At 39.2% G+C, this 12,471-nt stretch overlaps 1 protein-coding gene across 2 annotated transcripts in view; it reads right to left on the bottom strand.

Moving 5' to 3' along the window:
- Nucleotides 1-2,047: 2,047 nt before the first annotated feature.
- Nucleotides 2,048-12,471, bottom strand: part of PELI2 (pellino E3 ubiquitin protein ligase family member 2) — a 78,346-nt gene continuing 67,922 nt past the window's right edge. For both annotated transcript variants that reach the window (XM_053697333.1, XM_053697332.1), the window contains exons 5-6: nt 7,886-8,074; nt 2,048-2,887 (exon numbers count right to left, since the gene is read on the bottom strand). In XM_053697333.1, coding sequence (XP_053553308.1) covers nt 2,321-2,887; nt 7,886-8,074 — 756 coding nt within the window. In that variant the 3' untranslated portion in view covers nt 2,048-2,320. The remainder of the gene's footprint in view (nt 2,888-7,885; nt 8,075-12,471) is intronic.

Here is a 12,471-nt window from a genome sequence, read left to right on the forward strand (position 1 = left end):
ATATTTGTAACACTCAGTACGTGGATTTTATTTAAAATATAGGAAACAATTATTGATTTTTTTATCCGATTAGTCGATTAATCTAAAAAAATAAATCGCCTGATTAATCGATTATGAAAATAATAGTTAGTTGCAGCCCTAAATAAGCTCAACCCATTGTAATAGATTGTGGTTTAAAAGCAAAAAAATAGCAAATCTTTATATACAAATAAATCTGAAGATGCAATTTCTCATACATTTTATACTCTGCAGCTGGTATAACAAGTCATTGAAAATACATTAAGGAAAAAACTATTTTACAGTGTCCTATCCCTTTAAGTTATCCAAAGCACAAATTAAATTGCATAATTTAAAGTGAAGGTCAATTTTCATGTGAAAGTGCCCGTTTTTTAAACAAAAAAAAACAAAACAAAAAACTTAAAAACAGGGGCACTTTCATTCATGAAAATTGACATTGCACCATATTTTAAAAATACATTTTAATTGACCTTCACTTTAAAATAAATTGATTTAATGATCATTTATGTAAAACCGTGAAATAAAACCTACTTGGTAGGTTCATATGCTAATTTATAAGCCCTTGAAGGCCACCTCTAATTTTAGGGCATTTGACAGTTTTTCACAGCAAGAGGGCTTTACTTCATGTGTTTCGTAAAGATAACACTGTGCTCATGCACGTGAAGTTATTTAAGAGTCAGCACTAATTGCCTGAAATGCAAATCTGTCAAAATATCTGAAATAAGGAGGCAGTCAGCAGCTTAGATACAAGGTAATTACAGAGGTAAAAAGTATATTTCTATAACAGTGTTGGTTTTGCAAAACTGGCGAATAGTAAATAAAGGGATTATCTAACTTTTTAAACAATATCATTTTTGGTGTTTAATATCCCTTTAATGTTTTTATTTTACTTTTTCGTTTTCCCTCTGGGCTAGTAGTTATATTAAATATTATTTATATATACACACACGGTCCTAATGCATTCTTTTAATAGATCACTTCTATTCTCTATACCTACAGACACTCGTCCACTAACACAGTAGTAGACAGCCAAACCAGTACTGAAACATATCAAAAGAGGTAGTGGAGATAGGAGCATATCAATCTGTAAAGGGAGGCAGAAGATTAATCCCTGCAACCGAATTTACAGAGAGCCTATGAAGGATTTCCCATGAGGCGAAACCGTAGAAGCAAAGACCATACTCCAAATAGGTCCCTCCAACAACCACTGTACTCTGAGGGGAACCAGGCCTTTCATAGATTTAAGACCGCTCTCTACGAAGAACACAGCACATCTTCATTCTTCAACCACCTCCAATGGAGGCAAAGTAAAGATTGAGGTATGTGTGAGATGAGAGGTTTATATATAGAGCTCTTGGGGTTTGGGAATCTTTGCATCCTCCTAGCGGTAAAAAAGTAATTCCCATGAGTAAGAGATTGTACACTCTCACTACCTGTATGAAAGAAAATGTATATAAAGATTTGGTAAAATGAAAGATTACTCTACCATAGTTTGTGTTAGTTTAGCAATAGAACATTTATTTATTTATTTTCTTGTAAGGCTAAAGCAGCTTACTGCTGCACATACACATCTCCCAGATCTTTGATATTTGCATGTTCAGCAGTTTACTTTTCTCTTACAGCAAACCGGCAGGACCTGTGGCATAATCGCAAAAGCAAACTTCACCTTGCCAGATCCAGCCTCCTATTGGCTTCTTCACATCTACCAAACCATGATAGATGGTCATTTATCTAATGACTATACTTTATTAAAAAAACAAAAACACTACAACAACAAAAACAGTTGCATCCACAACTAAGTGGAATTTAAATGAAATACACTACTTTTATGTCCCATTCATGGCTATTTAAACATTTTCTCTGTTTTATATTTTGCAAAATAACTAAACCTTTGCTCAAAACTCCAAGGAACCTTTAAATCCAATGGTCAATTTCAATATATTTTCCATATAAACAAAACAAAAATATGGATTTAACTACTTTTGATAAATTAAAATATGAAAAACACATAGAAAACAAAAACATTCAATTTTAAAATAAAGGGTTTGTATTAAAAGTGATTTACAAACAATTATTTGGACAGAAAAGGACTTCCATGGATAAGCTGCTGGTATGCATGCCAAAGCACTGACATCTACCCAGTTTCGGGGCACTGGAGTAATTGACAACCTGTGTTCTACCCATTAATAAAATTATAGAAAAAGGTATTTTTTTATATATATATAACAGGTGAAAAATTCACAGTATTTTTTTTATATTTTTTATTTTCTTAATAAAACTTTATGCCTGTTACAAATACCCTTCAGTCCACAGGCCCCTGGAAAATGAGTTTGACATAGCTCTCCTCCCCTGTAAGCTGTGTTGCGCAGAACGGGCAGGCAGCATGAAATGCATGTGTACCGTGAGGAAGAGGGATCTGAGACCAGTATTTAGCAGATTTTTCAGAGCAGACGTGTCCACAAGGAATGAATGCATAGGTGGGAGGTCCAGCATCCACATAAAATCCAGCTTCACAGCCAAGCCAGAGAGGCACATAAGGGCCAACTGTTCTGCACATAGGACATTCTCGTTCATTTGCTTCCGTATCACTACGATGGCCCCAGTTATGGTAGCCATGCACATGACCACAAGTGAGGTAAGCCCAGGGCTGCTTCTCGTCTACAACATCTTTGTGATTGACACTGGGAAAAACTAAAGTATTTAATCCAACAGGACACTGAGGCCTGGCAGCATTTATCTCTTGTCGCAGAGCTTCAATGTGTTTTTGAGTTGGCGTATGAAACAAACCATCCGCTGTTCTCCATAGTAGAGTGGCACCACACAAATCCACAAGGGACCCATCCTGAAGTATGTTGCTTTCATTTTCCACCTGTAGGGGGGGGGGGGGGAAGTGTTATTTTTTGTTAACAAGAATAATTCAATGTGTAATGAATCCAAGGAAAACATAACTTATGCTTACCTGATAATTTCATTTCAATTTCTGGGAGCAGAGTCCACTGCTTCATTTGTTACTTGTGGGAATTAAGAACCTGGCCAACAGGAGGATTCAAAGACACCCCAGCTAAGGCTTAAATACCTCCACCACTCACCTCATCCCCCAGTCATTCTGCCAAGGGAACAAGGGACAGTAGGAGACATTTCAGGGTATAAATGGTGCCAGAAGATTAATAAATTTAGGTCCGCCCACCGGAGAAACGGGCGGGTACAGTGGACTCTCCTCCCACAGATGGAAATGAAATTATCAAGTAAGCATAATTTATGTTTTCCATCTTAATGGGAGGAGAGTCCACTGCTTCATTCATTACTTGAGGGATCAAATACCCAAGCTCTAGAGGACACTGAAAGAGAAAAAAAAAAAAAAAAAAGGGAGAGTAAAAGGAGGCATACCCTATACGGAGAGCACCACAGCCTGCAGAACCCGTCTCCCAAAAGCTGCTTCCCCCGAGCAAAAACGTCAAATGTATAAAATTTTGAAAAAAGTATGTAAGGAAGACTAAGTGGCCGCCATGCAAATCTGCTCCATAGAAACCTCATTCTTAAAGGCCCAAGAAGAGGCAACAGCTCTAGTCGAGTAAGCCGTAATCATCTGAGGAGGCTCGTGTCTCGCTGTCTCATATGCCAGACGGATCATACGCCTCAACCAAAAAGACAGAAGTGGCATAGGCCCTTTGTCCCCAGCGCTTCCCTGAATACACAACAAATAAGGACGAAGTCTGCCTGAACTCCTTCGTGGCTTGCTAAACTTGCATCCATGGTCACAATCTCCCAGGATGGTCTCAAAAAGGATGTCCCCTGAGACAACTGCCCCTGTCGGGTCCACCAAGATAGGGACTCCCTCAACAGTCTGTTTAGAGATATCTGTTGGGACAGATTTGAATGATCGCCGTTCCATTGTCTCAACATGCACAGCTGAAGATGTCTGAGATGGAACCTTGCAAATGGAATGACATCTATGCTGGATACCATGAGCCCGATCACCTCCATACACCTGGCCACAGATGTCCTGGAGGATGTCTGAAGAGCTAGACAGTTTGACGCAAGCTTGCAGCATCTCTGATCTGTCAAATATATCTTAATGGCTGAAGAATCTATTATTGCACCCAGGAATTCCACCCTGTTGCTGGGGACCAATGAATTCTTTCCTTCGTTTATCTTCCACCTGTGGGACCGAAGGAGAAGAGCTCTCGAGTGATCCTCTGCAAGACTGTAGGATGGAGCCTGGACCAGGATATCGTCCAGATAAGGTGCCACTGCAATTCCTCTGGCTCTCGCTACTGTGAGAAGAGCTCCCAGAACCTTTGTGAAAACTCTTGGGACAGTCGCCAGACCAAACGGAAGGGCCACAAACTTGAAGTGCTGGTCTAGGAAGGTGAATCTTAGAAACCTGAAGTGATCCTTGTGGATTGGAACGTGAAGATTCCTTCAGGTCTATAGTCATCATGAACTGCCTCTCTTGAACCAGGGGCAAAATTGACCTGATTGTCTGCATCTTGAACGATAGAACTGACAAAAATTGTTTAGGGCCTTTAGGTCCAGAATCGGACGGAACGTGCCCTCCTTTGGGACGAAAGGTTTGAATAATACCCCAGGCCTTGTTCTGCCAGAGGGACTGGCACGATTACTCCAAGAGATGAGAGATCCCTCACACACCCCAGGAAGGCATCTCTCTTTGCTGGTCTTGAAGATATGTTTGACATGAGGAATCTGCATATCACACTTGAAACCTATCCTGTAACCCTGGGAAACGACCTCCAGAACCCAAGGGTCTATAATGTCTCTTGTCCAGGCCTCTGCAAAAAAAATAAAAAAAAAATAAATATAAATTTTATATATATATATATATATATATATATATATATATATATATATATATATATATATATATATATATATATATATATATATATATATATATAGTCTGCCCCCTACATGATCCGAAGACGGACAGGGGGCCGCCCCTTCGTGCCGACTGATTCGGTGGGCTTCTTATTCTGCTTGGACTTGTTCAATTAGTTAGCTGGCTTCCAAGATCCCTTGGATTGCTCCTACTTCGCAGCAGGCTGCTGGCGCTGAGACTTGTCCGCATGAAAGGGACGAAAAGAAGATCCCTTAGGTTTAGCCTTATCCTGAGGCAAGAAGGCACCCTTGCCAACCGTGACCGTAGATATGATAGAATTCAGGCCCGGGCCAAACAAACCTTCCCCTTGAATGGGAGGGAAAGCAAGCGAGACTTAGAAGTCATGACCGCAGAGCATGACTTTACCCACAAAGCCCTTAGAACAGAAAAACCCAATGTCTTAGCCTTCAGGCGAATAATCTGCATGTTGGCATCACAAATGAACCAATGTGCCACTCTTAAGGCATTTATTCGTTCTATAAGTTCATCGAGAGGAGTCTCCACCTCGACCATAGCTGATAGAGCGTCACACCAGTAGGTAGGCGCACCAGCCACCGCAGCGACTGCCGTCACCTGAAAAACGAACCCCGTGAACTGTAACATCTTCCACAGCATGGACTCCATCTTTTTATCCATGGATTCCTTGAAGGAGGAGCTATCCTCTAGCTGAATAGTCGTTCTCTTAGCAAGTGTGGAGATAGCACCATCCACCTTAGGGACAGTTCCCCACAGTTCAAGCAGCGCGTCCGGAACGGGGAAAAGCTTTTTAAAAGAAGAAGAGGGGAAAAAAAGCGAACCAAGTTTCTCCCATTCATTCTTAATAATATTAGCCATTTTGACAGGAAACAGGAAGGCCTGGGGAACTACCCTGTCCTCATAAACGCTACCCAGTTTAGGGATCGAAGGTTCCTCTGGTAGTTTCAGTTCCGGAACCTCCAACGTAGCAAGCACCTCTTTCAGCAGAAAGCGCAAATGCTCCATCTTAAAATTTGAAATCTGGCTCCTCCCCAGACAGAGGCCTAGACGTAGCCGATTCCGACCCAGAAGTGACATCCTCCGATAAGTCAGTTGTCCTCCTCAGCGGATAATCTGTCTGAGACAACCAGCGGAGTCTAAGATTCCTGAGACGGATAGCCGTGCCGTACCTTCCACTTGCGCTTAGTAGGGTGAGGCATCGCATTAATTGCCGCAGAAACTGCCGTCTAACTGATCGTCGAAGTCTGGAGGGCAAAGGACCCCTCCCGCAGGAGGATTAGGAAGGCCCTGGGGGACTGGTTGTGTAATCGGAGATGATTGCCCTCAGAGGTGGATGGCTCAGTCGTACTAAATACCTTATTCTTTTTTGAAATAGCAATATTGTCAAAACATGTGGAACAGAGTTGCGTAGGCGGTTCAACTGGAACCTCCTTACAATATACAGTTAATGAGGATTGGATAAAGAGGGAGTATCCGCTAACAGAGTCCTCCATAGCTTACGCCTTAATTACGGACTTAATCAAAAATAAATGGCACCTTTATATCCCAATGGCCGGGGCACTCACCACCTCCTATGACCCGGACTACAAGAAACCGCTTTCGTCTCCATCGAACGCAGGTCGAGAAAGAGGAAGTTGCAGAGGCCACACCCGGTCACATGGAGTGCCATGCAGGACTGCTCCTGCACTCGAGGACGCGCCAAAAAAAGCCTGCCTCAATCTCTCAATAATGAAATGTGTTCCACACTGACAGAGCCTCATCTCACACAAATGCAGTAGAAGAAAAACACAATAAACAATATTATGCATAATAATATCCTCCCCTGTTCAACAGCCCCCTTCCGAGGGTATTACCCTAGATTCCATAAAGATAAAAAGGAGTCACACTGTGACCCTGTCTTCTTGCGTTATCAAATATATAAATAAATAAAACAATCTTACCAGAATCAACGCCGTGGAACAGGAACACGGCCCTTTAAGTGTGACAGGGTAGTAGCATCGCTCCTGACATGGACTTGAGAGAAGAAAAGCAGGCAGCGAAACTCGTCAACGCTGATTGCTAATGGAGCTGTTAAACTGAGTCGGGATAGTTTCACAGAAAGACTCTCCCTGCATCACCGGACTCTAACATTCACCCATGCTCTCACTGAGAGGCTGACAGGACTACTTAAAACTCCAGTCCCATTTCGAAGAGTACTACCCTCTATAAGAGACTACTCCGAATCTTCCGACACTTCTTTGCCAACCTCCTGTGATGAAAGGCAAAGAATGACTGGGGGATGAGGGGAGTGGGGGAGGTATTTTGGCTGGGGTGTCTCTGCCTCCTCCTGGTGGCCAGGTTATTAATTCCCACAAGTAATGAATGAAGCAGTGGACTCTCCTCCCATTAAGATGGAAAGGTGGTTAATCATCATTTGTATAATTTGTACATTATTGTAATTGATATTTATGATAGTTGTGCACTATTCTGGTTCATTTTTTTTTTTAAATGTTTTTGCAAAACAATTACTTGTTGGAAACAATAATTAAGAAGTTATTTTGCAGGTGTTAAAGTTAGCAATAAGTATTTAAAAAGTGACATGAAACCCCAAATTTGTATTTGTTGACAGATCATACAATTTTTAAAAAGTTTCAAATTTACTTCCATTATCAAATTTGCTCTTGTGGTATTCTTTGTTGAAGAGATCTAGATAGGTAGCGTGCACGTCTGGAGCACTACGTGGCAGGAAATATAAATTTGCACTAGGTGACAGTACTAACCTTCATCCAAAACGGATGCCGTATAGTGCTCCAGAACAAAGAAAATGTGCTAATAGAAGTAAATTAGAAAGTTGTTGAAAATTATATGCTCCATCTGAATCACAAAAGAAAAATTTTGGGTTGCATGTCGCTTTAATAATAATTATTAAATTTGAGTCCTTTTGATAAATATGTATAAAATAGATGTGAACTTAGTATAATTAGACTATTTATTGTAGTCGCATTGCAAACTTACAAGTTTTCCTCTTTGTTGAGCTGATCTGGTTTCCCGTAACGTGTAAACATCGCCACACACTGAAATCTCCCGCCATACCCCAGGTTTTGACTCTTCAGTAAAGCCTCCCTTTGGGTGCATTACCAGAACACCATTGGTGGTCAGTCCATCCATGTGACCGTCTGGGTTCTTCCACTTGGCAGCTTTCTCCTGTGTACAGCAAATAAATACAGTTACCTACTGCAAAGGTCAGGTAAAGAGAGAGTAACAAATGTGTATAAAGTAAACACAATTTCAGGCTGTATTTGTGCATTTGTAACCATAGAATACAGGAGAAGAATATGAGGAGGTCTGGGATTAACACACGTCTGCTACACAACAGTGTATATATTTAGCTGCAGGGTATTACAGATAGTTTAAATGGACAGTAAAGTCCAAATGAAACTTCCATAATTGAGACAGAACATGCAATTTTAAACAACTTTCCAATTTACTTCTAGTATCAAATTTTCCTTTGGTGATTTTTATCCTTTGTTGAAAAGCATACCTTTGTAGGCACAGGGGCAGCAATGCACTACTGGGAGCTGACTGGTTGCACAACATATATGCCTCGTCATTGATGTATTCAGCTAGCTCCCAGTAGTGCATTGCTGCAACTGTGCCTACCTAGGTTTACTTTTCATCAAAGGATACCAAAAAAACTAAGAAAATGTGATAATAGAAGTAAACTGAAAGTTGTTTTAGACAGAGCATACAATTGTTATCATGAAACTTTAACTTTGAATACTATTCTTTTAAAGGATCAGTAAATAAAGTAGATTTGCATAATCAACAAATACATGATAAAGAGACAATGCAGTAGCACTTAGTCTGAACTTCAAATAAGTAGATTTTTTTCTGACTGTTGTCTATTTCCACTCCTCCTATATCACGTGACAGCCATCACCCAATCATAAATGCAAATACATATATTCTATAAATTCTTGCACATGCTCAGTAGAAGGCTGCACATTATGTTAAGGGAAGTAAATTGGAAAGGTGTTTAAAATTGCACGCTCTGTCAATAATGAAAATTTAATTTTGACTTGAGTGTCCCTTTACGTTTACTGGTCTGTTCAATTTTAAAGCCTGATTTTTAGGCGCTTGTAACTTTGGATATCGTTGACACATTTCTTTGAAAGATAGGTGCCCTCAGTGACTGTAAATGAGCACAAACACACACTTCTGTGCTATAGACCTGCTCCTCTGTACAATATCACATGCTTCGTTAAAATAAGGCAGGGGAACAAACTGCATGGTTATAGGGGAATTCATCATTTTGTCACAGTAGAGATACATTTCGACAGGGTGTAAAAAAACATAATTTATATAAGAACTTACCTGATAAATTCATTTCTTTCATATTGGCAAGAGTCCATGAGCTAGTGACATATGGGATATACAATCCTACAAGGAGGGGCAAAGTTTCCCAAACCTCAAAATGCCTATAAATACACCCCTCACCACACCCACAATTCAGTTTAATGAATAGCTAAGTAGTGGGGTGATAAAATAAGGAGTAGAAAAGCATACAAAAAGAGGAACTGGATGGACCTCATGGACTCTTGCTAATATGAAAGAAATGAATTTATCAGGTAAGTTCTTACATAAATTATGTTTTCTTTCATGTAATTAGCAAGAGCCCATGAGCTAGTGACATATGGGATAGAAATACCCAAGATGTGGAAGTCCACAGAGAAATTAAATCCACACAATAATTAAGTTTTTCTCAAAAAACTTAAATCAAAAGAAGTAGAATCAAACTGAAATAGCTGCCTGAATAACTTTTTATACCAAAGACTGCTTCAGAAGAAGCAAATACATGAAAATGGTAAAAAGAATAAAAGTATGCAAAGAAGACCAAATTACTGATTTGCAAATTTGATCAACCTAAGCTTCATTCTGAAAAAGCCCAAGAAAAGGCGACTGAGCTTAGTAGAATGAGCTGTAAAACTCTGAGGCGGAGTCTGCCCTGCCTGGAAATAAGCCTTGAAAAACAAAAGCTTTAATCAGGATGCCAAAGAAATGGCAGAGGCTTCCTAACCTTTTCTGGAACCAGAAAAACAGCAGATAAGGAAACTTACAAGAGAGCTGATAAATCAGAAACTCTTGTAGCAGAAGAGATAGTGAAAAGAAACAACACTTTCCAAGAAAGTAGATAATCTTCAAAGAAAATATAGGCTCAAAAGAAAAAAAGAGCCTGCAAAATCTTTAAACCAAATAAGAATCCAAAAAGGAGAAATTAATAAAATGAACAGGCTTGATACCAACCAAAGCCTGAACAAAAACAGTGAATATCAGGAACTTAAAATTTGCAGACAAACTTATCCAAACCATCCTGAAAAACTGTAAATTCCTAGGAATTCTAAAAGAATACCAAGAAAATTTATGAGAACACTATAAAACATAGGTTTTCCAAACCTGATAATACATGTTCCTTGAAACAGACTTATAAGCCTGCAACATAGCGATAAAAACCTGAGTCAGAGAAACTTATATGACTAAACAATCAATTTCCATACCCCCAAATTAGTAATTTGAGATCCTGATGGAAAAATAGCCCCTAAAACAAGAGGGCAGGCCAAAGAGAAGAGGCCAATGATGGCAACTGGACATCCAAACAAGATCCACATACCAAACCTGTGAGGCCATGCTCATGCTATCAGAAACGCATGACACTGTTCCAATATGATCTTAAAAATCACCTTGGAAGAAAAAAACAAAGGCGGAAAGATGTAGTCAGGTTGCAAAACCAAGACACTGCTAATGCATCCATCATCTCCACCTTAGGATCCCTGGACCTGAAAAAGATACCTGGGAAATTGAGAAAACATATGTATAGAGACATCACTCTCCTGGATGTAAAGACTGACGGCTGAGATAATCCACCTCCCAAATGTCTAAAATCGTAGAAAATAGACAGGAGATGAATTCCATCTAAGAACGTATTCAAGATACTTCTTAAATTGCCAAGTTACTACGAGTCCTTATTGTTGATTGACATATACCACAGTTGTGATATTGAATGTCTGAAAGCAAAAAATGAAAAAGTTCTCTCAAAAGAGGCCAAGCCTGAAAGAGCTCTGAAAAATAGCACACAAAATATTGATTGGAAGCCTCGCCTCTTGAAGTTTCCAAACCCCTTGTGCTGTAAAATGATGATAGACTATTCACCAAAACAGAGAGAGTAGAATGTAAGGATTTAAAAATATGAACTGTGATATTTAAAAACAAACCCTGTATCATTGATTCAGTATACAAATCAAAAAGATCTCAGATGAAAAACAAGCAAAGGGAACAACGCCCGATGCTGCAGTGAGACCTAAAGACTTCCATGCACATAGCCACTGAAAGAAATGTTCTAGACTGTAAGTTAGACAAGCCAACGCCACTAACAATTGACTTTTATCCAATAAAGACAAAGACATTAACACAGAATCCATCTAGAAACCCAAAAAGAAGTGATCCTTGTCCGAGGAATCACAAAACTCTTAGGTAAATTAAATCCTGTAACCAAGTCTTGAAGAAACAAAAAACTTAGTTGATTCATGAGAGATTCTACAAAAAGAAAACTCCATATATTTGAAACTTTATATTAATACATAAAGCGCCAAACCATAGCTGAGTGTCTTAAATAATGATACATACTTACCGAAAGACACCCATCCACATATAGCAGATAGTTTTCAGTACTGGTTTGGCTATCGGCAGAGGTAATGGTATATAAGAGTATATCGTCAATCTGAAAATGGAGGTAGGAGATGAATCCCTACGACCGATAACAGAGAACCCTTGAAGATTTCCCGCAAGGAAAACCATAAAATCAATAGGCGATACTCTCTTCACAACCCTCTGACAAACACTGTACTCTGAGAGGAATTGGGCTTCAGAATGCTTAGAAAAGCTTATCATAGAAGAAATTAAAAAAAAAAAAAAAGCACAAACTTACTTCACCACCTCCACAGGAGGCAAAGTTTGTAAAACTGAATTGTGGGTGTGGTGAGGGATGTATTTATAGGCATTTTGAGGTTTGCGAATCTTTGCCACTCCTGGTAGGATTTTATATCCCATACGTCACTTGCTCATGGACTCTTGCCAATTACATGAAAGAAAATGGCACAAGATTGGCAGATATAAGACTACTGTATATATATATATATATATATATATATATATTTATTTAAAAATGGCTGAGCACATTTTAAAATCTCATAAGAGAAAAAAATTAAAAAGGTAGGAAGACGTCAAAATGAAACATTTGAGGGAAAAAAAAAAGAATAGCCAATCAGCAGCATCAGTGCCGAGTTGACGCTTTCCTAGTGATCTCATTGGATTTCACCATAATATTGCAAGATTTCATAGTCACCTTCATTAAACAGAGGAGGGAAATAAAGTGACTGTGTCTGCATACGACAGATACACACTCCCTTTTAAAGTGCCATAAAACAGGTTGAGGTCTGTGCATATCCTAAAAGGGCTATTAAGTAAAAACAGTCTGCATATAAAAAAAAAAAAAAAAAAAAAAAAAAAAAAAAAAAAAAGAGTAAAAATTGTTGGGAAGCATTTTA

Source organism: Bombina bombina, chromosome 1, assembly GCF_027579735.1.
Source record: "Bombina bombina isolate aBomBom1 chromosome 1, aBomBom1.pri, whole genome shotgun sequence".
NCBI classification, from domain to species: Eukaryota; Metazoa; Chordata; class Amphibia; order Anura; family Bombinatoridae; genus Bombina; species Bombina bombina.